The sequence below is a fragment of the Drosophila biarmipes genome, chromosome 3R, assembly GCF_025231255.1.
Source record: "Drosophila biarmipes strain raj3 chromosome 3R, RU_DBia_V1.1, whole genome shotgun sequence".
Classification (NCBI taxonomy): domain Eukaryota; kingdom Metazoa; phylum Arthropoda; class Insecta; order Diptera; family Drosophilidae; genus Drosophila; species Drosophila biarmipes.
Window position 1 is genome coordinate 13,254,528 of NC_066616.1, and position 27,667 is coordinate 13,282,194.

The 27,667-nt window shown below is 46.3% G+C and overlaps 3 protein-coding genes across 12 annotated transcripts; 1 reads left to right on the forward strand and 2 right to left on the reverse strand.

The window, feature by feature from the left end:
• Positions 1–22: 22 nt before the first annotated feature.
• Positions 23–5,051, forward strand: LOC108031481 (uncharacterized protein YdcI). Its single transcript, XM_017104958.2, has 11 exons — positions 23–374; positions 428–898; positions 956–1,387; positions 1,450–1,817; positions 1,873–2,155; positions 2,214–2,413; positions 2,475–2,664; positions 2,725–2,955; positions 4,197–4,329; positions 4,439–4,568; positions 4,635–5,051. Exons 1-11 carry the CDS (start codon positions 217–219, stop codon positions 4,856–4,858), a joined length of 2,820 nt encoding a protein of 939 aa, XP_016960447.1. The 5' UTR covers positions 23–216; the 3' UTR covers positions 4,859–5,051.
• LOC108031482 (uncharacterized) lies at positions 2,939–4,239 on the reverse strand. The gene is made up of 2 exons (XM_017104959.3): positions 3,580–4,239; positions 2,939–3,530 (listed from the first exon to the last, which is right to left on the reverse strand). Exons 1-2 carry the CDS (start codon positions 4,146–4,148, stop codon positions 3,011–3,013), a joined length of 1,089 nt encoding a protein of 362 aa, XP_016960448.1. The 5' UTR covers positions 4,149–4,239; the 3' UTR covers positions 2,939–3,010.
• On the reverse strand, positions 4,875–27,356 carry LOC108031480 (PH and SEC7 domain-containing protein). Of its 10 annotated transcripts, XM_050889250.1 has the most exons (17): positions 26,642–27,356; positions 14,584–14,650; positions 14,452–14,505; positions 13,182–13,987; positions 11,990–13,117; positions 11,230–11,478; positions 10,650–10,845; positions 9,797–10,250; positions 9,340–9,726; positions 9,119–9,282; positions 8,958–9,055; positions 8,624–8,899; positions 8,427–8,564; positions 8,152–8,363; positions 6,671–7,896; positions 6,403–6,514; positions 4,875–6,327 (listed from the first exon to the last, which is right to left on the reverse strand). In XM_050889250.1, the coding sequence occupies exons 1-15, from the start codon at positions 26,777–26,779 to the stop codon at positions 7,776–7,778; spliced, it is 4,488 nt and encodes a 1,495-aa protein (XP_050745207.1). In that variant the 5' UTR covers positions 26,780–27,356; the 3' UTR covers positions 4,875–6,327; positions 6,403–6,514; positions 6,671–7,775. The 10 variants fall into 10 exon arrangements, with proteins under 10 accessions (XP_050745207.1, XP_050745208.1, XP_050745205.1 ...); XM_050889251.1 differs by lacking the exon at positions 11,230–11,478 and having other exon boundaries at positions 6,671–6,877; XM_050889248.1 differs by having other exon boundaries at positions 6,671–6,877; positions 9,797–10,845.
• Between the last annotated feature and the right edge of the window lie 311 nt (positions 27,357–27,667).

The window sequence follows — 27,667 nt, forward strand, 5'->3', positions numbered from 1 at the left end:
GCCAATCGATTATTCGAGTATTTGCGGTTTTATCTAGGGCACGCCAAATTTTTAAACCCCTTTGCTTTAGCCGTTTAAAACTGATTTACAACTGATTTATGCATAAAAATTTATTTTATGTATATTAATAAACACTTGAGAATACATCCCCGAAATAGTTAAAGTAGACCCCTGCTTTGTGAAACCCCATCTTACCGACTTGTTGATACATTCGAAATGTCCACAAGACCCCGACGCGCGGCAGCCACAAAAAAGCTGGTAATTGAGCTCTCCGACTCGGATGAGGAACTGAATCTTACGGAAAACGATGATTACAGGCCGCCAGAGACCAAGAACCGCAGGATAGACCGCGCTGTAAATGCCCAGGCAGGCGGGTAAGTAATGACTAACCCACTAAGGATATTGCTTATTTAGGAATCCTTTGCAGGAGCAAGCGCCAACGATGGCCCACATCTAAGAGTTCACCAACTGAGGCAGCAGCCCCCAAGAAGAAACGGGCCAGAAAGGAAAAAGAAGACGAAAATGCTTGTCCTAATGAGCACAATGTCGAACTTGATGTCCAGATTGAATCCTCATCTACAAACCGACATAAAGGTTCTGCAGCTAGCTCCACCAATGAAAGGAGTTCCGAAACTACAGCTCCCAAGAGAAAGCGTGCCAGAAAAGAAAAAGTGGTGGAAAATGATCCGCAGAAGGAAGACTTGGTACCTCCGTCAGCTATGACACAACCAGATGGACCTGTACCCAGCTCCACCACTGGACGGAGTTCCTTCTGGGAGCGGCGCAAGGTGTGGAACATCCACGAGCTTCTCGCCGAAACGGAGAACATACAGCCGCAGGCAGCGAAGAACATTGTGCAGCTGTTTGAGAACGAAAACACCATTCCTTTTATATGTCGGTATGTTTCTTAACCATTATGTACCCGAACTTCCACTCAATTGTTGTATACCTGCAGCTACCGTCGAGATCTGGTGGATCACATAGCTCCAGATCGCCTGAGAGACATTCGCAACACGTACACTGAGATCGTAGATCTCCGCAAGAAGGCGGAGAACATCGTCAGTCAGTTGGAGCGTGAAAACGTCCTAAACACTGAAATCCGTGAGGAGCTGATGTGCGCCAAGACCAACGAGGAATTGGAGTTTCTGTACGCTCCTTACAAGCCGGCCAGCAAGGGCACTTTGGCGGAACGAGCGAAAGCTTTGGGCCTGGAGGAGTATGCCGACCGTTTGCTCTACGGCTCAGTTCCTAAAGTAAATCTTAAAGAAATAGTGGACCCCGGAAACGAGGACTTGGCCACGGAAGCATTGGTGATGAGTGGAATATGCAACATTATTATACACAACATTAGCAAGAACACAAATGTGTTGGAGGAAATTCGCAGACTGTAAGCATACTAAGTATGTTGTATTTTATTGCCAACACTCTCTATATCCGTATCCATTCCAGACAAAATGTGCATCGGGTATTCCTGAAGTGCAGCAAGACCAAGGAGTCGGCATCGTCCAAAGCTAGTTCAAGTAAAGCAAGCAAAAGTAAATCAGCCAACGGCATCGCAGACAAAAAATTGGACAGCTCAAAGTTTGAGAACTACTTCAACTTTCAGGGTGATATTAAAACCATAAAACCCCATCAAATGTTGGCCATCAATCGTGGGGAGAAACACAAGTTCCTTTCTGTCAAATTAGACACCAGCGACTATCTCAAAAGAGATCTGATGCGCTTTATAACAGATCAGTACATGAACGAAGGTCTGCAGTATCCACTAAGAAGGGAAGTGTTTACAAAATCCCTGGAGGAATGCTACTCAAAAAAGTGTAATAAAAACGAAATAAAAACTCATGGGAAGTTAATAAATAATTGTCATTGCAGTGCAGCCATTGATGTGCAGACAGATTCGCGCCGATCTGAAGGAAAAGGCCCAAAAGGCAGCCATCGATGTGTTTGCAAAGAACCTAAAGCAACTGCTGCTGATGTCTCCACTCAAAGGCGAGCGCATTTTGGGCATAGATCCGGGCTACACCAATGGCTGCAAACTGGCGGTTATATCCGAGACGGCCGATGTGCTGGACACGGGTGTAATTTACCCTCATGGAGCCAGGTCCAATAGGCGTGGAGCCGAACAAAAACTGGTTCAGCTTCTTTCGGATCACAAGTATATTAATTGTAGTTAGATTTTCGGAACAATTTATTAATTTGAACTTCTGTAAAAGCTGCCAAATTATTGCCCTGGGCAATGGAACTGCCTGTCGTGAAACGGAGCACTGGCTAACCGATATGTTCCACTCCGGCCTTCTGGACAGCAGAAGCATTCGTTACAGCATCGTTAACGAAAACGGGGCTTCTGTTTACTCTTGCAGCGATGTGGCCTCTAAGGAATTTCCCAATATGGATACTAACGAAAGGAGTGCAGGTTTGTACTATAAAGTTAGCATTAAAAAATAATATGAATATAAACTTCAAATTATTTATAGTATCCATAGCGCGTCGGTTGAACGACCCGCTGAGTGAGTATGTCAAGATAGAGCCCAGACACCTGGGAGTAGGCATGTACCAGCACGATGTTTCCGAGAAGATTCTGACAGAATCGCTGAAGGACGTTGTGTCTGAATGTGTCAGTTATGTAGGCGTCGACCTCAACACAGCCAGTTTAAGTGTGCTCAAGTAGGTTTTTGCAGAAAGTCCCCCATGAGAAATATTATCTAACAGTTTCCCGATTTAAAGGCACATTGCTGGCCTGTCTGAAAAGAAGGCTGAGAAGATCATTGAGTACCGAACGCAGAAGGGACCATTTCAGTCCCGCAAGGATCTGCTATCGGTGCGAACTATAGGCGAGAAGTCGTTTGTCCAGTGCGCCGGCTTTGTGCGCATCGAACCGCTAAGCGTGGGAGGACGACTTCAGAACCCGCTGGACTGTACTTGGGTGCATCCGGAGAGCTATAAAGTGGCTGAAAGGTAGGCCAAGTATATTATACAACAAACGATATTGTATAGCACATTATGAAGCACTTTACTCCGCCTGTTCCGCTGTAATCCTGGCCTTCTCAGCTTCCGCTTTCACTAGCATCGAAGTGCTAGATTCAAAGACAACGTCACTGTCGCTTTGCACGACGGCAGCAATGATCTTTGGACAATCATCATCGAATTTCTTAAGTACTGATTCATCGCTGGATTCGGGGTGCTGGCACCAACATGGAAGATACGGCTTCAGGGGATCCTTCTTGTCGCACCGCTTGCAGGTGCAATTCTCCATGCCAGCCCTCATGAAGCTCTTGAAGTCAGAGTCCTGACACAAAAGTGCCAGATAGTCTTCGATGGAGTGCTCCTTCATCGGGTCCATCAGTTCCGCCCACGTTTTTAGCTTTACGATCACACCAAAGAAGTACGTCTTCAGGTCTTCGATCATTTTCAGCACCGAGTCTAGATCTTGCAAAAATATACTATCTAGGGATCGGTCTAGTCTGGTCAGGCGTAGTTCCAACTCCTCTTTGGATTCCCGCATGTCCAAAAACGATTTGGTCAAATCAGAACTAAAGTGTTCACAATTAGCGATGCCACTGCCACCAACATTTAACTTACTTGGATTGATTGACCAGATTGTAGGCCCTCTGAAACTCGCAGAGCTCCCGCTCCTCGGTCATCCGGCTTAGGTACTCGGGATAGATCTTGGTGCATCCGGTAGAGCCCACCAAAATGCGATAGCGCACTCCATGGTACCGCATCTCCTTAACCTTCTCGATCTGCAAGGGCTTGGCCTTGGCCAGCTGGTGCCTCAGCTTCTTTAGTTTCTGGTCAACGACCAGAATTTGCTCATGCACGCACTGCTCCAGCTTAAAATCATACCGGGTGTAGATGTTCTCACAATGCTTGAAGGTGGGCTTTAGCAAGTGGATGGGAATGGTCGATCCTCGGCATGGAGGCGGAAGTGGGCGACGCTTGTACCGTTCCGGCGGATACTCCCAGCAAACTCCGAAGAGAGCTTGGTTCGGCACATTAAGCGGATGCTGCCAGCAGGGCCGGTAATCCGGCTTGTCGTTGTGCCCGTAAAAGGGAACCTTTCCACAGGCAACATACTTTGTCTTGGCCGGCGGCAGCTTTGGAGGATAGTGCCAGCGCTCGTCATACAGCCGCTTCAGATCGGCTATCATTTTAATAATTTTTAATTTTGTAAAGCTAAATAATTTTCGTCTTTTCAGTATCGTGGGGGAATGTAACTTAAGGCTGTCAGATGTAGGCAAGGCTGCCTTTATAGCAAGCATCAAGCAGTTTTCAGAGTCCCAGTCGAAACTTGATCGCATAGCCAAGCAGCACAAGCTTCCCATGGAGCGGGTAAGTCAGCTATTTCCCTATATTCTTGTTTCTAAAGTGCGGAGAACTGGCTTTTAACATTAAAAGACTTGGTCTAATTCTTTGAGTAAATTGGATTTTTCTGTTTTAGTTGGAATTTCTGCTGGTTGCCCTGCAGCGCGAATTGCTCCAAGACTATCGAGCCGATTTGGACAAGAGACCTCTCTTCAAACAGGGCCTAACACGGCTGGATGATCTGAGCATAGGCGATGTAGTCACAGGTCAGTGACAGGCGAAGCAGGCCCAATTTAAAGCTTAGAACTTATCCCTACTCTCTGGAATTCCAGGAGCTGTGACCAACGTGACCCAGTTTGGTGCCTTCGTGGACGTGGGAGTGGAGCGCGATGGCCTCATACACAACAGTCACATGAACAACAGCGAGCTGAGCATCGGCGATCGGATAGTGGCGTCGGTGGTAAAGTTGGATCTGCAGCGCCGTCAGCTGGGATTGCGCTTGGAGAACATGCTGGTGGAGACGGACACCTCGTTCACCTTCAAGACGGAGGGTTAAAGACAAACTGCGGGACTTAATGCTTTCGGAAGTATTTAATGATTCATATCGTAATTGTTTGGTTGCTCACATGAGCATTCATAGATACACTATATATTGTTCATATATGTATACGTGTATATGCATAGTATAACGGCTTTCCTAAGTTTACTCAAAGCTTATCAGTTAGTAATAAATGTTCACATAAAAATCACCGTCTCCGCGTTCGACATCCTGTTTCCCTCTTCGCCATTTGTTCGCAAGTTCTCTTAACTGAATGCTCTTGTGAATCGGTATCAAAAGGGTATTGCTTTAAAAACTAAGTGATGCCCTCGTAAGCCAGTTAAAATGTGTGACTAAATAAATATACAATATGCGTACATTTAGGCGCTTGGTTTGCAGGCAAGTTGCTTTCACTTTCGCTTTTCAGTTAGTGTTTTCTCGAATTTATTGCCGTTTCAGTAGAATTGTTAAAAATTATTATAAACAATGTTATATAATCTGCATTTACATAATTACACAATACAATAATGATAATATGTTCAAAAATATATGATGCATTTAAATTTATTGATTCCTCTTCTCTCTCTACCCCGTAATCGATATCAATTTCATATTCTAGCTACATGGACATGTCGCGTAATCAACCGATAAGTGTTTAAATAAATATTTTAATCCGTACATAATATTAGAGTAAGTGTACCTACACAGATAATGTGATAATGTATCGCAAAGACCAAAAACAAGTCGTACATGGTATGGTAGTAATTGCTTAGGCTTAATGCTAATGCTCTTGTCCTGGTTCTCATTGTGTTTTATTGTTACGGCCGATGTTCTCCATCTTCTAGTTGTGTAGAGATATTGTTCAATAATTTATAATTTATTTTTATCATTTATAATGATAGCATAGGTAATGATGTAAGTATTGTTTATCAACTCTTGTAATAATAAGTCTATGTGTATAAGCAGTATTCATTCTCGCTCCTAAGCAGCCGTCCAGCAGAATCTTTGGCGAAGCAGACATGAACGATAATTCAAATTCAAATTGGAATCGAATAGTTGTATATCTTCAACTCAGGTGAGACCGATTTCGAGTACCCGCTTTTGGATAAGTAGCTCCGTACTTATGGTATCAAATGCTCGAATTCGAGATGCTGCCGATAGCTTCTGATGAACGACCTTCAAACGTAAAACTTTCCCTCGTTAATTATCGTGTTGGTAGTCTAATTGTCTCAAATGATCTCCCATTTAGCCCCCCTCCTGGGGTCTCAACTAATTGAAAGTGCACAAATTCCGAATTTCTTCTGTGGCAGGCACGGCACAGCCGCAACGCTTGAGTGTAAGTGGGTGGTGGCGTGAGTGGTGCAGAGTGTGCGAGTGGGTGAGTGGTTCAGTGGTTCTGTGAGTTTGATCTGTCTGTGTTCCCGGCGGAGGCAGCCCGGCATTTCGGAGTATTCTATTCAAATTCATTCATTCGATCGCCTGCTGCTCTGGTGGGAAGAGAAAACATAGGTTACATGCTTGGGTCGAATCGCTGGCAATTTCAATCTGGGCGTGGGACTTACCGATGGCCAGAAGGCGGGGACTGTGGTGGAGGTGTGTGTGTTGGTATGCGAGTTTGAAATGATCGAAATCAAGAGCGAAATAAAACTTAATTATTTCTTTTTCTTCTCTTTTCTGCAAGTGTAGAACGATAAGCGAGGTTAGCAATCGTGGCATTGGAAACGAAAAACGGGGTGTCAGATGGTGGATATTCGTATAGGTTCGCACTAAGCCAAGCTAGACACTGAGGAGTTAACAATTAACATTGAGATTTGGCCTCGGCCTGCTCACATTTAAGACAGGCGCTCGGTACGGGTCGGGGCATTTACAAGGAGCACCTGGAGCTCTTGGAGCGGATCACTAGCCTCTGGCGCGGTGCTTCGTGGACTGTGCTGTGGCTGACGCTAAATCTTGGCAAGAGACTAAGTTGGTTAATGGCTTTTCGAATGGATCAAGTGCCGCCAGATTGGGCTACAGCAGCAGAAGACATCGAACCATCTGTAAGATTGAAGAATTCTTCCATTTGGGTTTTGCTTTTCACTTGGGACATTGCATTTGGGTGTTACGTAGCAACGCATTTGAACGGGGTAACGGAATGGCAACGGGCAACGAGTAACGGCAACTGCTTTGGCTTCACCTAGGGGTCGGGGTCACCAAATGTCGTCGGGTTAGCATGAGTCTTATGTGGTACAGCGGTGTAGCCGCAATCAGTGTAGTGTCGTGTCGTGAGCGAGTGTGGGATGGCTTTTCAATTGATTCTGTCTACTTAAAATTGTATCTCTAACTTCTGGATGTTTGCGGGTTTGTAAAACATGTCTGAGGCTATTTTTCGTCGGTGATTATGTTGTTTGCATGTATATTTAGAATGCCTCTAGCTTAGGTTTAAACGTAAACGTTTGCTACTATGAACCACATTTGTGTTTTCTACAATTCTTCGTTAAATTTCGTTTCTAAATATAGTTTTTGTTTGTATACATTTAACGCCAAAACTTTGGATTACTACTAGTGCTACAAAAAACGGTTTTCTATAGTTAACTATTCCAATCTTGACTTCGAATCCCTTCGAACGCTCGCACGTTTGGGTCTCTAAATTCCTAGTTATCGATTATGAATTGTTCATTGAGTTTTCACAGCATGTTGTGTGGTTGTGGTTGCTTCCAAAATAAAACCATTATTCACATAAGAACTAATTACATTAGGGGTCCCTCTGCCTCCTCGTGGTTTTAATTGCCTACGCGCAACACTTAAGTCTGGATTCAGTTATTGTTATACGTATCGTAGTTAAAACTATTCAAAATTAATGCTTGTACTCGTGGGGATGCGGGCGTATTATGAGGCGGATGCGAAATGCAAAACGAAAGGAACGCACACGAAATATATTTACACAGAGAACGGATTAGGTGATAACAGTGATAACAGCACAGTAATGCCAGCAACACAACAAAACACCGCAGCACACGGAGTCCCAGAACAGCTTGCGCCAACCCACATTGGTCGACACTGAGATCCTGGGAGCTCTGCGGAATGAACAACACAACAGTAAGGGAAAGAAAGGAAATCTCGGGGAAGCTCAACACAAAATAACAACGAAAGCGGAGAAAGTACAGAAAAAACATATAGCCAAGGATGTGACGGAACATAACGAGTGGATCGGAGCGATCGCTTAAACCACACAAGCTGAGAAAACTCCCATTACGCGTCAGCCAATGTCCTGCTGCACATGGCCGGCGGACGAGGAGCTGCTGCCGCTTGGGCGCTGCTGCTGACTGTACCTGTTCGTTGGCTGTTGCTGCTCCTTCTGCAGATCCTTCTGGTTAATACTTTGCGGCGTGGATGGCGGGCAGGCGGTGGTGCCCACTGGGAATGTGTCGGCCTCTTCCTCGTGCGCCCCCGGAGCAGGCTGCTGGGCCTGCAGCTCCAGCTGCTGCTGGTCAGCTAGCATCTTGGCGCTCAGGATGCTCACATAGGTGCGGTAGCGCCTCAGCTGCAGTACAAAAAAATAAATTAGAAATCGACTCAGTTCGAAAGGGTCATGGGTAAAGCTTACTTCGTACTGCAGGTAGCTCTCCTTCTCCTTGTAGTTCTGCAAAGCCAAGCCCTTGCTGGGAATCGGACCCTTCTTGTGCTCGTTGAGCTCCTGGTCCAACTGGGCCAACTGCACCTCGTGCGAATCCAACTGCTCCTTCTGCAACAGCATAAAAATATGAATAACAGATCATGGAGGAACTATCTTTCTGTACTCACCAGCAACAGTTTGGACTGTTTGCTGGGCAGGAGTGGCCGCTGGAACCGCTTCTGGCTGCCCACGCCTCCCTCGAGCGGAGGCGCTGATATCGCGGCGCACACATAATTGATCGTCTCAACCCACGACTGCAGCTCCTTGGAGTCGCTGGTCTGGAACAGATATTCGGCCTGGTCGGCCGTCTGCAGACGGAACACATGTTGCTTCTTGGTGTAGTCGTTGGCCTTGGTGGCCAGTGCGTGATGTATGCGTATTGCATTGTGCAGATTGTCGGACATCTGTGGATAAGGTTGGAAATTACTTATAGTTCCCACACAAGAAGAACATTATACTCACTTGACTTTTCCGAAAACCGTGCTCATCCTTATGCAAATACAGCACAAGATCACGCAGCGTGCAGTAGAACATCTTCCAAGAGCGTTTTCCAAAGGGAGCTAGCAAAAAATGATATTATTATATTATAATCCCTGCCATTACATCGTTAATATGGAGCTTACTTTTCTTAAAGCTGCTGTCGTAGCAGCATTTACGCATCACATAGCCTTTTTTGTACTCCACAGCAGTGGCCAATTCTGGGGGATCGAGGAAGGGATTCTGTCCCACATTCCCCAGGGCACTATTGTTGGCTCTTTGCTGCTGCAGATCTCCCGCCTCTTCGTCTCTGAAATTGTAAATTATGATGAGAAAATGATGGTTTAATATAATTTACTCCTCTTACAGCGCCCACTCCAGCGGCTTGGTCTTAATGGCCTGGTAAAGCGACTTTAGCACATCCTTGGGAAAGTTCTCGCCATCGTTGAGATCTGCCAGGTTGTCGACGAACTCCGCACAGCTCATCTTGCGATTCATGTTCTGGCCGTGCAGATCCGTGTTCAGCAGCATTATGGCACAGGTCAGCGTGTGCACAGCGTCCTGCGAGTTGAAGGTGCCGGGATTGCAGTCGAGGAAGCGCTTGGAAAAGTGCACCAGCACCCGCTCCCGTTCCTGCGTTTCGCCGGACAGTGAGAACTGCTGCAGGAACTCACGCAGCGCTTGGTCCAGGGACTTCTTCTCGAAGGTGAAATGCTTGAGATACTCATCGGCCACCGCTCGACTAAAGTCGTTGCTGCAAATAGCGGGAAAATTCAGTTTAGTTTTAAGTTTACAAGTTTTACACTAAGAATTAGTTTTCTCACTTTTTGCTGAGGTGTCGCGACACATCACTCTTCTTGAAACCGTCGAGAGAGTACAGTCTTTTGGCCAGGCGAATGGCCGAGGGCATGTCCACGGCCTTGGGCGAGTAGTGATAAGAGTGGAGCGACTCCACATCGCTGCCATCGTCGGAAACGGGTGGCGAGGCGTCCCGCATACCGACGTTCATCGTGCCCAGCGGCTCGTCCGTCAGCGTGACCACATCCTCCTCGGATCGGCCGTTGCCGCCACCGCTGCTGTTGCTGTCCAGTCCCCGCACTTGGATGACCACCTTGTGCTCGGACTGTTCCCGATCCCGATCCCTCTCCCGCTCCCTGTCCCTCTGCTGTTGCTGCTGGGCGCGCAGCTGCTGCTTGAGCTGCTGGCGCTGCTGGGCGGCCGCGTCCGAGACGAGGATGGTCGAGTCCGAGTCACTGGGATCGCTAAGTACCATGCCGCCTAGAATATCGCGAGAGCTTAATAAGTTATCGTCGTCTTGGTAGTCGGGACTAGATATATTCGAAATGGCCTCTGAGACGCTCTGATCGTTGTTGCCACCACCACCACAGATGCCTCCACCACCACCATTGTTCCCGGGCACGCCGCCTGGGCAGCTCAGCAGGCCGGGAATACCGCTGGGCGGATGCGCGACCTGGCCGCCCTGCTCCCGCTGCTGTTGTTGCTGCACGGCGGCCATGGGACCGTTGCTGCTGCTGCCCAGGCCCAGGGCGCCCTTGGAGCCTGACGAGGACATCACCGACGAGGAAACCGACGTGGGCGAGGCCGGACTGCCCACAGCCGAGTGCTGGGGCGACGAACTAATGGAACTTGAATGTGAATTTGAATGCGATTGCTGACCGTAGAGTTGCTGCTGCTGCTGTTGCTGCTGCTGGAGCTGCTGCTGCTGATGTTGCTGCTGATGTTGCTGCTGGAGTTGCTGCTGTTGCTGTTGGAATTGCTGCTCTTGCAGTTGCTGCTGTCGCTGGAGGGCCGCCAGTTGGTGCGGCTGCAGTGGGGCATTATAGGTCCACACGATCCGGTCGCGATCCGAAGCCTAGGATGTGCAACAAACCAGAGATTAGTGATACAGTAATAACAAGGGTTTTTTCTTTTTATGTTGTTAATCGATATTATGCTCTATGGATTGTTTGTCAGATCTCGAATTTCCATTTGCCGTTGCCCAATCTCTCTGAGGAGTCCCAAACAATTTTCCGAGTGCTGGAAGCGTTCGGTGTCTGTTCTGTGTGAGAGTGTCGGAAACTTGGGTGTCATGTGTTGTGGTGTGTGTACGTTGTGGACAAGCGTTTGGTGGCGAGAGGCTCTCATCTTCTACATACAAAACTTTTCCAAGCGCAGGCAAGAAATCAAAAGTGGCAAATCGAAACGAAATCAAATCAAAAGTCACGTTAATCAGCATGCCAACTATGCAAATGGCAACCTTTTTGCATAAAATATAGTTTAATTTGCTGCTGCAATTCATCGTTCTCGTTGATGTTGCAGCTGCAGTCGCAGTCGTGATTGTTGCACTTGCTGCTGCAGTTGCGGATGTCGCTGGTTCGCCGGTGTTGCCGCTGCCGCAGTTATTGTTGTCGCTGGAGCTGCTGCTGCTGCTGCGGTTGTCGTTCTGCTCGCCCTCGTTGTTGTTCGAGGCCAGTGACGAGTTGTTTACAATTACAGTGGCCATCGACTAGAAAGCTCACGGGGGACAATAAATTGCGCATATCAAATCGATTCGAGAAGAGTCAAAGTAGGAAACAGAGAAACGAGAAAACGAAAGAAAGAAACACGAAACAAGAGAGTAAGATAGACAGAGAGTTTAGTAGTAAGTAATTAAGTAAGTTAAGTAGGAAAGTTCAAAGTAACAAGTGAGCAAGAAAAACAGTGGGTTGGGGGTAGGTCTAGGGATGAGATTGGATGGTATGGCTTGACTTATGGAACAATGCAATGGCTAACACACACGCAAAACACATAGATGTACAATAGACAACAGACTACAGAAACCAGTTAACGAAAACCGTACTCTACAGAAGCACTTGAGAACGGGGAGCGTAAGGGGGATAGTAACTCATCAACTACAAGTGTCGAGTGTTCTGGGGGAGATCTGGCGGAGGAAAATTCGACTGCTCGATGGTTCGCTAGCTCTATCCGGCGGACTATCCTGGGTGGAGTGGGAGTGCCTAAGCCCGGCGACGCCTCACCTGCGAGTCCTCGGAGTCCTGACGCGTGTCCAGCAGCGTGTTCAGCGAGCTATTCACATCCTCATCGATGTCGATGGGTATCACAGCGGCGATGCCCTCGCGCTGGATCTGCTGCAGATGGTCCTCGGACTTGCTGGTGCGGAAACCGGCGGCATCGCACTTCCGCACCACATGCCCGTTGTGTCGGCGCACCACGACGGCTCCGGCGCCAGCCCCGCTGCTCAACTCTGGGACCAGCGAACTGGGCTCCGGGCTGGTGGGCACCGAGTTAGCCGTCTCCTTGTCGATCAGCGGCGTTGACAGCGAGATGGGAGAGGTTGGCACTGAGAAGGAGGTTTCATCCAGGCCCAGGCCGCCAGCCTCGCTCTTGACCGTGGTGGACGAAGATCCCGATCCGGAGCGTCCGGCGCAGTCGACGGCATCCCGATTTCGCTGCTGCTGGCGGGTTGCGGTCCGTTGCTTAAGCGCCCGCAATCTCTGTTTGGCCGAACCGGAGCCCAGCGAGTTGGTCGAGTAGTCCTCGTCGCCGGCATCATTCTCCTCGTCGTCGTAGGCATCATCATCGTCGTCATCGTCCACCAGACACTGCCGATCGCTGTCATCTTCGTCTCCCCGGCCCAGACCGCTCTGGTAGGTGTCGATGTTGGTGATGTCATAGTGCGTTTGATCCTCCTCGCGTTCCTCCTCCACCTCCTCCTGCTCCTCCAGCTCGTCCTCGTTTTGGTAGTATTCGTAGCGTTGCTGGTTTTGCTGCTGGCGGTATCGGTGCTGCTGTTGGCGTTGTCGCTGCTGCTTGTTGTCCTCCTCCAGGACATACTCGCCCTCCTCGTCCGGCTCCAGCTCCTCGCACATTAGCAACGTGTCGTTGGTCAGCGAATCCTTGCGATTGTAGCTGTTGTTGATGCTGTCCCGCTGCTGTTGCTGTTGGTGAGGTTGTTGTTGCTGCTGCTGCTGTTGTTGTTTCCGCAGCAGCTTCGCCTCGCGCTTCACCGAATCCGAGCTAGTGTTGGTGGGGGAGTCCACCGAGGAGGAGGAAGTGGGCGAGGATTCACCGGAGGCACGCGGTGCTAATGCACCATTGATCCGCGCGTTAACTAAGCGACTGGGCGAATCCCGGAGGCTGTCCACCTGCAAATGGATTTGATTAGGTCATCTTTATCTGAGTTTATATGGTGGTTTACCAATAACTTACCTTCTTGGCCTGGGCGGGCAGGGGATTGCTGGTTTGCGGTGTCCGGGACAGATTCAGGATCAGGTCACCGGTCATCATATAAGCCTCAAAGCGTGGCGCCTTCGCCGGCTGCGGTGGCGCCGAGTTGGGTTCCGGCTCCCGCTCCTGCTCCCTGTCCGTGAACCGCTGCCTGGTCACCGGACTGCCGCTGTAGCTGTTCGAGTGCTGCAGCGACTGTGGCGGCAGCTGGGCGGTATGGCCGTTACCGTTGCCGTTCGCCGCCTTCGTCGGAATCTGCGAGGGGCGTGGCCGCTTATTCTGTGGCGAATGGAGAACGGGCACTGGCTTGGGTACGGCACATTTGGTCAGCGCTTGTGGAATGCGTGAGGGACGAAAGGTCGGCGAGGTGGCCTCCCCGCCAACTCCACCACCAGCACTGCCGGTGGGTGACGCGAGACCCACAATACCCGTGGTCGAGGTGGTGATGCTCGTCTCCACCACCTTGATCTTGGTGGAGCTCGCCGAGGAGTTGCGACTATGGGTGTGCGTGTGCGTGGCGGTGGTCGTGGTCGTGGTGGATCCACTCGCCAGCAGGGGCGACGAGTTCTGGCGCAGCGAGGGCAAGTGCGTGGGCGACTTGTAGCGCAGTCCGCTCTGGGAGGGCGTGGTCGTCGCCGTCCCCTTTCCGCCGGCGTTGGCCCGGTGATTCGGCGAGGAGTTGGTGCTGTTGCTGTGGTAGTCGTAGATGTTCGGCGACTCAATGTCCACATAGTGCGGACTCTGCGTGTTGGCCAGCTGCTCTTTGATCCGCGCCTTGAGCTTGGGATCTGCGGAAAGAATAGAGTATTACCTATCTGCCTTTAAAGATAACTACCTAGGATGCAAACCGATTAAAAATATTAAATTAAGGGAAATACGCTTTTCGTCGCACTACGATTATAAGTGAAATCTCTTGTGATAGTTGAGTGGTTAACAACTTTTTTATTAAATCATAATTAACCTTTTATGATTTTATACAAGAGTGTATTAAAGCGACTTTACTCATATTCTGGCGTTTAATAATTCCTTTTTGGATTCCTAATCCGTGTTACCCTGAGACACAACATTATTTTTAATTATTGTGAGTCATTAACCATTTACAAACAAAAAATCTTCTTAAAAACCCAAGACATCGGCAAAGCGGTTTGGATCGGTTCGGTTTAGTTCAGTTTAGATTGAATCGGTTTGGCTTGGTTCAGTGTGGTTCGAAACCAGTTTGCATCCTTGAAGATTGATATACATTTCCACCTACCTCGCTTCAGCTCCAAGGTCACCAGCTGTTCCGACAGGCGCAGGCATTTGAGAACTGTTTGGGAATATGTTTTGGTTAATTATTCACGGCTTTCCGCCTCTACTACGCCGACGGCTCCCCTCGGGAACTCACCTTCCTTCGTTGTGTAGCGATGGACATCCGTTCCGTTGACTTTGAGGATGACATCCCCGGCCTCAACCTGCGAATGGAGGACCGAAAGAGGCACATTTAGTAGGCAAATCACTGGCAATGCCCCTTCGATTGTATTGACAACGCAAAGCCTATTGATTTTCCTTCGGCTCGAGTTGGCTTTGTTATTATTATTCGCATGTTAGGCATAGCCAAACCCCGGCTGTCGGCACTTGTAAACTATTTTTAATTTTCTTCTCGATGGGCCTGCGTTGCGAGGCGCGTGGAAATGCGGAAAATGGGCGGGGGGAAGCAGCATGAAATCACAACGTGGGACGACATTGGCGCCTTATTTACTTGCTGACGTACGAGAACGGGCCGAAGAGCTTTTCTGTGTCCGTATCCGGGGTTGAGTGGTACGTGGAACCTTCACCTCCGGCCAGCACTCATAGATTATTCAATAAATATGCTATGTAACACAGCATAGGCCCTGCGAGTCGGGGCAATTTTGAGTGCGCCACACGCGCTTCTGGATTCATGGGAAATGCATGCACAAGAAGCACAAATTACTTGGATACTATTATTGCATAATTAGTTCCAGGGGTTTCCTGGCCGCACCCGGGCCTTTATTATTAATGCCCAGGATGGTCTATACGCCCTAAAGGAAGTTGGGTGTGCTGGCTTCCTTCGGAGACACTTGACGCGAACTGCGGGCGGCAATTAAAACTAAAAGTCGCACTAATCCATGCTCTCTTACTATGTCGCTGGCGAAGCCACGATTCCTGTGTCTGCACGAGAGAGGTCTGCACGTGGCCGAGAAGAGAGCGAGAATCGGGGGGAAAAATAGGCTAGGAGAGAGCACCCGGAGAACTTTGCAGCCGCAGCGAGAGTGGGTGCCACATATGGCTGCTGCTCAGCTGCTGTTGCCGCGGGCGGCGATGCAATTCAATTAAAACGGTGCTTAAATTAATTGTGCCAGCCAAAAAATGTCGACAAGCGGCAGAGTTGCATAACAAACAAGCCACCCAGGCCGCCCAGGCCGCCCAAGCCACCCCTGGTGCAATTCTCTGGGCGAAAATGAAAGAAAGTCAAACTCGTAATGCAAATTTGATGTTTTCCCCGTGGCAGCATCTGCATAACACGACAAAGGAACCAGCAGCACCACCTCTGGCCACTTTGGATTCGTGTTCGCCGCCTTTGATAACAAGCCGCGATTAATGGCTGCCAGCGCCGAGGAAGCTCCTCCAGATTCGATTAGGCACTCGAAAGCAGCCAGCAGCCAGCAGCAGGTGCACACAAACACACAGGGCTACGCGCCCCAAAGAAATTGCTTTTGCATTTCACTTTCACGCTCCGGAGGGGAGCAGCGAACGATAGCTACAAGATACGAGCACAGTGGAACCCCGGTAACTCGACCCTTGTCAACTGCATTTCTATTGGATAGTGGCACAAGCTAATCAGCGAAACTTGTACTAGAGACTGTAAAGCTTTGATTTATAAGTTTACTTGGAGGTGCTATTGGACATGGTAATTTGTTGATGATGATTATGTTTTTATAGTATGATACTATCTTAAATATATATACATATATATACATACTGGCAAATATATAGATTTTATAAAATTGATTGAAACATATATTCAAGAAACTTCGATCTTTTAGGAGAGTGGTCAGCCAGCTTTAAAGGCGTGACATGTTTAAGTGAAGCCCATTAAATAATAATCATCTAATAAAATATTTGTGGCGTTCTTCTTGAGCTGGCTGCCCTGTAAGCAGGCGTAGAGATAGTGGGCCCCCTGGGGCCAGAGCTGTTGAGTCGGGCAGGCAGTCAAGCTAGTCGAGCTAGTCAACCAGCAGCCGGCAACCAACGGCCAACAACCAGCAGGCTGCACAGTTAAAAGTTAAATCAATCAGTTACACTCGGCTGCCGCTCTGCCCCCCTTCCCACTTTCCTCCCATCCGCACTCCCGTGACCCCCTGACGACCTGCATGTGACCCCCACCCCGTCGGCTGCACCACTGGCTGCTCAAATTGAAATTGGTTCGAATTGATTTGTTTTCACATCCAACGACACCAATGACAATCGGGGAGAGGCTCTCCTGCATTTCTTACGACCCATCCACTCGACTCGTATTTGGTCTGGTCGGAAGTCTTGTTTGTTATCCGCAATGTCATGCCCTGTTCCAAGGGAAAACACAGTCAACTGGCGTTGAAGGTACCACAAGACCACAGGACGATAAGCTGCACTTTGAGGGGGGAAAACAAACCATCACTGTGATTGTGCTGCAATGAGATTTGCTGACATAAAAGTTACAAAGAAAGGTTGCAGTTCGGGTGAGTTTTCAATCTGTAGTTTTAAGAAGATAGCACTCCAGTATTATTTATAAGTTTTAGAAACCCCTTTTCTTATCAAAAACCTAGGCATTGGATACTTAAAGAAATTCCTATCCATTTCAATCATGATTTTCTTTCAGTATTATTGTTGTATATTTATTATCAGTTATAGAACTCATTTTTTATTTCCTGTAACTGAAGTTTTTATTTTAAAAGTGTTTGCAACGGGGAAAAGGGTTCAGAGAACCCCCATGTTTACCCTAGAACAGGTGTTTACGGGGACTACCTTCAGGGAATCTGAACACGACACTAATGGCCATAAAGAGAAGCTTATCAGGAAATTCCTCACTCCCAGTAATCGCCTGTGAACGCACCGAGGCTGATAAAGCCAGCGCCAGATACTATTTAGCATTCACGTCACATTCGGCTTTCAATTACCGAGCACTTGAAGTCTCAAATTAATGCCAAGTGAACAATGGCTCCACGTTTTTTCGGCGCTCTCCTTGTGTGTGTTTTGATTTTCGGTTCAATGACGCTTTATTGACACGAACTAAGCCAATACCAATTAACAAGGGCAACAACAACAGCCCGCCCACTGGCTGTGTGGGGGTAAACAAGGCGATTGATTGATTGTATTAGCGACTACGACGACCTAGTCGAGTACGGTTCCGTGCAGTGCCTCCACCGCCACACGGTTATCCGGCTCCACGGGATGGAGGGCATGGTCGGCGGTCTAGTGCCGCAGAGTCGTTGACAGACTGCAGTAATGGCAGAACCCACTAACCTCTTTTCTTTTCGCCGGAGCCCAGAAAATCAATGTTGGGGTAGGCAGGCGGATAAGAGACAGTCGTCCGCCTTCCACGTGGGCGTCGCAAATGACGCACTCAGACGAGGTAGGGGTGCGGATAGAGCCAGACACTTGGCACCTATCCCCACTCTTGGCCCTCTCAGCTCACCGCCTGTTATTGGACTAATGATTTTGCCACTTCTCCGGCTATTTGCATTCTACACGGCTTCGCTGGCTTTGTTTACCTTGTTCTGTCTTTCGGGAGGGCACTTAGGGGCACAGCGTTTCCCCTGGACATCAATCACAACCCTTATTACAAGCGAAACGGGCGAAAAAACTGCCAATTGCACTAATTTTAGCACATAATAGCCCGGTTCCTTGCTTTCTGCTAAAGAAAACAGCAGAAGGGGAAATTAGAAGCGATTGCATCATAGTATATTTTGGAATCCAGGAGTATTCAATTCCCCCAACACCAATTAACGACTTTGAGCTATGACGCAAAGGGGTTCTCTTGCGGCGATATCTCTTATCATGTTTGGCTAATAAACATGTGCAGAGCCCCGGACAATAGCAAATCAAATAAGTAGGAGCACGGGCACACAAGCCAATACCCCCATATCACATACTATACGCAGCGCTCGGCCGCTGTTTTATTTATTTTGACGACCTTGCAGGCACATCCATTGTGGATTTCCTTTCATATTTGCACCAGATAAAAGAGGGGGAGCAGCAAATTAGCATGAATTGGTTTATTTCATTATCATGCTCCGGTGGGTGTTGTGCAATCGCGGGAATCGGAAGTCGGTGAATGGAAGTGGCGATGGCGATGCTATCGCCCTGCCGCTTAGCGGAGTGATTCCGGCGCGGGAACCCATTATGGTAATGAAGTGCTAACTTGCACAGAACTGTGCCAATGGCTCAACTTGAGATTTGGATTGAGTGATTCACGCCCTGTCACCGCAGATATGGGGGTTTTGGGAAATGGCCTTCTCACTTGGCCAAGATAAACCTATTTCACCGAGATCTCTCCGGATTCTGGGGCAGGTTGTTTGCTCAATTTCCAACTGGATAACTAAAAAGTTTGCCATGTTAACGGGCACACATTTCACGGAATCATTGCCCTATAATAAGATATTATATAAAAATCCCCTTGTTTTGCTTTTAGTGGGTACTTGAATTTAAGGGTAAAGTTTACAAGCAACTTGGGAAAGTTTAATGGATTTCTCTTCTTAACAATGGTTTTCCCATGAAGAACCAAAATATTGATTATACCATCTCCGTAAAATATTATATTTTTCTGTAAACTAACTTTGGCTGTCTTAGGTTTCAAGGCTGGGCAACTATTGCGTCACACGCTATTTTATCGCAGGCTTAAATCAATGTTTAGCCTGCTAAATTAGCCTCTGTTGTTTTATGTTTTCTGCCTTGTAAATATCCGAAAAATGTGCGCATTTTCTATGCCGGAAAATTTAAATAGACGGCCTGTTGGGTTGTGTGTGCTCCACGGATCCACCCGTGGAATTTACGGGCGCTGTGTGAGTGCGGCTCGTGCGGGATTTGCAATTGTGCAAAACGCATAAAAATGAAACTGCAACAAGAACGAAAAGTAGAGACACAAACAACAAATGTTTTTCAAACAAAAAGTTTGTGTACCCTGTGCATGTCTGAGTTTTATTGGACTGTTGGCAACACTGAGGGAATTTAGTCAGCCTAACTAAATGTTCTTAAAATTATTTACTAAAGTATCTTTTACATATTTTTATTTAAAATGATCTCGGCTAATACATAGATATAAGAGGGATTTTAAATGTATTATACAAATATATATATTTTTTTCATTTTATTTTTTTATCTGAAAAATTGTTTTTTATATTTTGATTTCAATTTTAGAACTTCTTTTCTCTTTACTTTTCAAAGCTATTCCCATGTTTAGGCAGTGTGCCTGGGTTTATTTTTGTTATTGATTTGCAATTGCCTTGGTAGCCGCATTTTCCTAGGCGAAACTGCAAATGTGGGCCAGAAAGTCGCAAAAAAGGGGAAACAGATACCCAGCAGAGGGGGGCAAGGCAGGCCGGCTAATTGAGCATTCCAAACAAAAGAGGGGAAGGAAACAATAAGGCGAGGTGAGAAGGGGTGGCATGGCATGAGATGCGATGCCGTGAGATGGCACAAGAAGTGCTGCCACTCCATTTGCAGGCAGACAGCCGCCAAGTGGCAGCACCGTCCGACTCCGACTCGGATGCACTGCACCCGCCCGAGACGGAGGTGGCCTCCGTGCCGCATTTGTTGCATCTTCGGCAATGCTTGGACGCACACACGAACGAGCGAGTGGGCACATAATGAGCGAGCGAGCCAGCGAGCACAAAAACAACGCCGCATATAAATGCTCGAGATTTAGCGCAAAGTTTACTGCTACCGCTCGCCGCTAAGCTTTCTACAGCACTTTTTGCATGCCTGAGTCTGAATCTGAGTCAGGCAGTACGAAGAGGTGGTGGCCACTTGGCCGGATTGTAGCCAAATATGGCTAGTTTAGCGAAGAATAATCAAGAAGAGTTTATTCTTGATTTTTAAATTATGAGTACAGTCAAAAAGCACTTAAAGATCCCTTAATGTGTTAATATGTAATGTTAATTGTAAGAAATCTATGGACTGTAGCCAATTACGGAGTGCTTCTCAAAGAGGAATCAAGAACATTTTATTCTTGATTTTACAAATTGCGAGTACAATCAAAGAGCACCAAAAGGTCCCTTAAATTGTTATTTTGTTTCGCTTTTTCAGTAACAGCACTTTTCTGGAACGAGGGCAAAGGAACTTGTTTCGCAAGAAAAGAATTAAGAACACTTAATTCTTGATTTTAGAAAATGTGAGTACAGTCAATAATTCGTAATTTGCTAAGGCTTTTCAAGAAAGCTTAAATCTGGAATATATAAAATTAAAAACATAACATATATTTTGAACTGAATTTAAAGTTGTAACTTTCAAGTTTTAATTTTAATTTTTGGCGAAAAGTATTAAAATGTTATTACGTGAGGATACAAAGTAAAGTCATGCCTTTAGAGTTCAATGGTCTACGCTTAACACCACAATTTGACAAATATGGAGGTACTTAATCTAAATGAATCACACTTTTGACGGCGGTGGAAAAGTCAAGGTTTGTTATTTTTAAATTTTAAACACGGCCTTAGCCTGAACTGGACATTGAAATCGTGAGCCCACACTTATTTGGCATCTCTGGAGCGTCGGCTAGGTGAGTGCCTTATGCACTTATTGTTCTTATTATTTCTTTGACTGTTGTAGTTGCTGCCGCTGTGCCACTGCTGTGCGCTGTGCCGTGGCGTGCAACGAACCGGAGCGGCGGAGCGCACACAGAGCACTCGCTCGTCCACCTCGGGCCGCCATCTCCACCCCATCGCCGTCCTCATGGAGAAGAGTATCCACTCCGTTTCCACCTCCGAGCAGCGGGAGAAGGTGCCACCCCCGGAGCTGGAGCTCAAGAAAAGCCGGCTGGGAGGGAACCGAATTGAGCCCGGCTGAATTTAGTTGGGCTGGGCCTCCTGCCTTTGCCTTCCATCGGGCAGAAAGCAAAGAGCAGCAAGAAAACCAACTTAATAAACGCGTGCGCAATTTTCCTACTTTTGTAATTCAATTAAAGCGAGTTTACTCTACTTTTTTGCACTTTTGACTTCGAGTGAACCGAGAGGGAGGGGCGGAAATAAATGCACAGAAGGGCCCAATTCGAAAGTAAGCTATTTAATGCCCTAGTAAAGAAGTAATCCATTACAAGTCGTTATATTTTACTGTGTATCATCTTCATAATGTGTTCTACATGCATTCAAAATTAAGAAAAGCCGTTATAAATGGTTAAGAAACAGTTTTGTAAGGCCAAACCAATTATAGATATATAATATATTGCATTTATTTGTTAAGATATAATAATGATATGATATATCATCCTTCCCATACGTGATAATTTATGGACATTGAACCAAAAACACAATTTGTATCTTTCGTCTTAAAAGTATCTTTTATCAGAAAAAGGATATCTATGAAATAGATACCCAGATATAGAGATCCAAGAGATAGAGATACAAAGATATCTATTAGATACTAATATGGATGGAACTAGAAGAGCCCCTGAAAGGGCATGAAGAGCAGAAGTTAAAGTGGCTTCCCAATCTCTTGACATTTACTTCCATCTCGCAATTGTAATCGAGTGAGCGCTTGCCGCTGGATTGTGCTTTTCAGAGCTTGAAGTTGGCCGGCCTGCCAGACAGTGTGTTGTCGTTGCCGGGGACTTCTTGAACGTGTCAATTGTCATTAGCCACAGTTTGAGAAAAGACGGGGAGAGAGCGATGATCGGGATCGGGACGGCAAACATGCCCATTCCATTCCGACGGGGAAAATCAATAAATAGATATGAGCCAGAGCTTCTTCTACTTTTTTCCGCTTGTGCCTTTTTGTTGTCTGCGACTTGTCGGTGGCAATTAATTTGTTGCTAGCAGCGGGCGGAGCCCCACAAGAACAACAACAACCACAAAGGGAACAATGACAACAAAAGCGGCAACAGTGAAAAGTCGTTTGTCATTTCCAGTTAACGAGTAATTAAGCATAACGTTAGAATTTTGCAACAACGCCAGTGAGAACAAAAGAAGCTACAGTTTTCGAAGGAGGCCCAAGTGACAGCGAACGAAAAAAGAATCCGGCGAGGCACACACAGCTGCCGTTTTAAAGGTTTTTTCTGCCTCAGCATGTTTCCTATTTTTTGTTTGCCCTAAAAATGCGAATATTAAACTCTTGTTTTCGGAATGCTGGCGAAAAATTAGTTTGAACAGGCGAGGAGAGAGCAAATTACTTGGCACCCCAAATGATTAATGACTGAACAAAAGTAAATAATTTCTAAAAACCAAAAACACCAACAACCGAGTTGTTGTTTCTATAATTGGGGATGAGCGAATTAACCCAAAAATTCGCTGTCTTTTTTCCAGTGATCTAGTAGTACAGTGATAAACAAAAATAATAATAATAAAGTAATTCCGTATTATTATGTATAGCTCCAAATATTTAAAAAAATATAAAAAACTGTATTCCAACGCAATATTTTTTAAAATAAAACTGATTTATTCACCACAGTTTAAGTAACAATCACCGTCTTTTTAACTGTTTTTTCGAATTTTGATTATTTTTGAAAATTGCAGTACCCACTACCTGTTTAGCATTATTTTATAACAAGTAAAGTAACAGAAATTTTGGTCAAATATTTAAAAACAAGTATTCCAAAGGAATATTTTTTAGAATAAAGCAGATTGAGATGAACATTACAGTACTAGTTACAACTATATTTATCGATTATTTTCGATTTCTATTTTTTTCTAAATTGCAATACTCACTTTCTTTTTAACATTATTTAATATATTAAGTAGTTTTGCCAATACTCTTCATCTATAAACAAAGAATTGCAAACAGTAAGTGCTGAAATATGAATTGAACATTAACGACAGAGGTAAATTAACAACCATCTTATCGGCATCTTTTGAGCTGTTTATCGATTTCCGATTGTTTTTAAACATTTCAACTTCACTATCTATCTAACTTTATTTTGTGAATTAAGAGGCTATGCCCAGGCTTTTGAGAGTTACATTTCCCATCTATGAACAAGGAATTCCACCTTGTCTCTGCTAAAATAAACCCCCAAAAAGGGTTTATCTCTCAGAGTGAGTGTCAGTATGAATCAGAATAGAATTGAATGTGAGTACTTTAGTCGCCTGGCAATTAATGCACAATTTGCCACTCAGTCACTTCGAGACGCAGACTTTTTTGTCGTCGCGCGAGTGTGGAGCCTGGAGTGTGGGGCATACTTGATATATCAACTTGGAGGAGTAGGGAAATAAACAAACGCGGGGAAAATGCATGGGCAAACAACAACAAACGGCGACTGCAGCGGACTGAGGAGGAGAAGAGAAAAGCAGAGAAGAGAGAAGAAAATGGAAGTGGAAATGGCTGTGGAAAATGGAAAAGCGAAGGCGAAGGCGACAAAAGACAGCCGACGACAGCGTGGACAAGCACACGTACATACGGATGGTACACACCCAGCGGAGAGTGTGTGTATGTCTGTGCATTCATTGAAAAATAAAATTGTACCGCAACCAGAATGACGGCATATAAAAAGTAAAACTAATTGCACCCGGGGGCCGACGAGGTGGTTACTCATTAGGCTTTGAATTTAGTGGGGAGGGGTCTGCAGAACATCAAGTAATTAGAGACTGTAAACTTTATATGGTAAAATTGCGTGCAACTTGGGTTAGAACCTACTGACTCTCAGAAGAATGGGTTAGGAGGGGGTAAAACCCACACGTGTTATAAGAAAACCAATTTGTTATAAGCCTATGAACTAAACTCTCTAGATATTATCATTATCAGAATATAATTTATTATCACTGAATATTAAAAAAAACACTCTCAGATGGGGTATAAAAACAAATTTATTATAAAACCATGGACTAACTCACAAAATATTATCATCACTGTATATTTTATTGAGGAAATAAAAACAAAAACATATATTTTTTGAGCCCATATATTTTTGAACTGGGGTTTATCATTAGTACCAGCGAAAAACAAGGCAATATTTTAATTAAGAGGTGCCTGGCAACCGAATAAAGTAATTCGTCAAACGCCCCAAGGAGTGTGGTATTGTAATGTGTTTTTCCGATACCCAAAGTGCCGAGTGACACTTGCGCACCCACTTTATGAGGAGTGCGCGGCGCAGAGATAGAGGACAAGTCGAGCGGCCGCAAAACAAGACGGGCCACGAAAATAACAACAAGTTGTAAGCGAAAGCGATAAGAAATTGGAAAAGTGCGTGCCGCTGCATCTGTATATAAAGTGTGCGGTCGTATCTGTGGGTCCGTGTCAGTTCGTTGCCTGAAGACAATTACCCCGGCGCATTTGCTTCTTCCTTTCGTCATACCTGGCTTGTGGGGAATTACTTAATAATTTCAGCGATTTAAATTCCCAACGCGTTTTTTGCACTCTGCTTTCACGGATTTCGTTTGTTTGCTCGCCACCAAGTTTTCGGTGATCGGCTGCGTACACTTAAAGTTCTGTTTGGGTCTTCGTGTAAATCGTTTATGGTTGCCACGTCCGATAATTACAAAGTAAGTCTGAGTCCGTCCGTCCCTGCGTCAGCCTGTGTGTGTTTGCTTCTGCCCGAGAAGGTTTATTTATAGAATGTTGTCTTTGCATCGCTTTTTATAGCGCTGCATTTGCATTCTGTCGATACGTAACTGTGCGTTGCACTTCTTTCGAATTGGAGTTGCGCCGGGAGATTGATAGTAATTGAAATGGGCCCCACGTAGGGTCCATGCTTATCCAATATCCGTTGGGTGCGTTTTTAGTTCTCAGAAATCCATGGTAATGGCCAAAAGCCACTACATACTTTTATTGAAATGTTTACCGAAATTCACCGAGATAAGATTAGGCTATGTAAATATCCACTGCGGATAAGGCTGTTTCATAGGAACCTTAACCCCTACTTCGACTATGTTTGCCACAGATAGTATCTGATGACTGAAAAGCTACTTACATAGTTATATCTCAGGAATTCCAGCCATCGGTGATTCCATTAAATTGACCACAAATTGATCTTTACTCGGGCAGCAACAATTGAGCAAGCAAACATATTGCCATTTCATTTAAAAATATTTGCCTTACTTTGTTCCCAGTATTTGCCCGCTCTTGTTTTCCTTTTGCACTCGGCTCTAAGCATTTCAGATGCGCCGCGGTGACAGTAAATAGTAAATAAAAGCAAAGCAAGCCGGAAAATTGATACAGTGTCTTTTGTGTGTCCCCCCGCCCGCAGACTCCCCCTTTGCCGCCCACCAATTAGGGCCGCGATGACATCACGGGCGGCAAGCAATGATGACACGCCAGCAGAGGACTCTCGCCTCGCTGTTCGCCGCTGTGCAAATTGAAATGCTTTCACATACGCCAGACAGCCATGGTCATCAGCGTAAAAAGAAGTGGAAAAATGGAAAAGTGGAAAGTGTTCTTATCAGCAGACGAGGGGCGGGCCGCTTTGCATACAGGCCGAATCCTAAAACACAAACCGCCAGCTGCCACACAAAGTTGTTCTTATCTACGTACGTATGCAGCTCGGGTTAGATAAATCGCGATGAATAATTGTATTTCCGCTTAAAAGCTTGCACATGTCACTAGACTTTTTGGGGGATTCTGGTACATATATATGAAGAACATTAATTCGGCATTTTTAAAAATAACCAAAGTGATACCAAAAGATGATACTATTCCTACTTGAATATGCAAAATAGAGTACGAATATACAGGCGACACAATGCTATCGTTTAAACCTTCTCTGAAAAGTAAGACAACAAAAACAGTTCCAAGAAAAATGCGTCTTCGGGGATCTTAACCGGGAAAGTGGCTGTTTCCAGGGAAATTAGAAGTTCACAAATTGTGAAATTTTAGGTAATTGAACTGAGGTTACATATTTCCCCTGAAAATCAGCTAACTTTTTGGAAAGTATCATTTAAAAGATGATATTTAGTATAAGTTATCTCAGTTTTTCATACAATTTAAGCAGTTATTATTTTAAACATCCCTGCACTCATGGAAAATGAAACACTAAAGGGTTATACAGAATTCCTGGGAAGTCCCAAGGCCATCTTGGTTGATGTTTGCTTCGGGCAGGCTCTACTGTAGGCCGAAATGCGCCAGAGCAGTGTTGTGGCTGTGGCTGTTGCTGTCTTCATGGCCCGGTGGTTGATGAAGTCATAGATGGGCGGGGGTCACCGGTGGGCGAGTGGGTGGGTGGGTTGGTTTGGCTCCCGTCCCAGACGGGAATGGACTGGCGCACACACAAAGGACGGGAGCAGCCTGAATGCACAGCACACACGAGTGCGATGTACATATGCCACACTTACCGCTCCGCAATCGGCTGCCGGCGAATTCTCGACGATGTCGTAGATGACATGTGGCGGTCCGGTGGTTCCGAGCAGCGAAAACCCGAAACCGGAATGCTGCTCGCTGCGGCGCAGCACCACCTTCAGCTCCTCGCTCATTTCGGATGGGATCCTGCCGCGGCCCCGTCCTGCCCCCGATCGGTAGGGTTAGTCTGTTGGTCTCTCGCTCTTTGTGGGCTGACCCCTGGGCGCAGTTAATCCTCCGCGCCGGGCACCTTTGCTAGTCGCTTTAATTAATTCTCGTTTTGGGCTTGGCCAACTTCATTTGCACTCGGGGCGAGACACTCTCACTTGCCACTACACACACGGCACGGCACGGCACGGCACAGCACGGACACACACTCACACGCACGCACGGGTGACGGACGCAACAAAAATGGACTCGAGTCTCCGACGCCTGGGCGAATTTGTTTAAACATTTGGCATTATTGCATCCGACGCTGTGGCTTTCTTCTTCTCACGCAATTTTCCGTTCCGTTCCACGCAAACTTGTTTAATCTGCCCTTCTTCTTCTCGCTTCGTTTCGTCTCGGTCGCTTTGTCCGACTGTTCGCCGCCGCTCTGCGGTTCGCGGGGGGAGTTTAACCGCACATTTTGGGGCGAATGTGGATGCCAGCTAGCGCATTGTACGTAAACTGTAAATTAACTAGTTAGTTGTCGTTGTACTGGAGTGTGACTGCGCGGCCAGCGACCGAAAATACCGTGCGGCCGGGAGATAAATACCACTGCGTGGGCCTCCATAAATACCAAAACTATCGCTTGCCGATAGTTTTCCAAGATACGGCCACCTTTCAGCAGTCTGGCAGCTCCTTAGCGGAGACACAACCCTGCACGGACTTCCCAACACTGTTTTAGTTCGAAAATTTTCAAATGGCGGGTAATTTAAAATGATTAAATGAAATTCTATCTCCTTCTTTTGCATACTGCCGTATGTGTTTGGTTAATAAATTAAAGCCTTACATAAATATTGATCGGGAGTATTTATTTT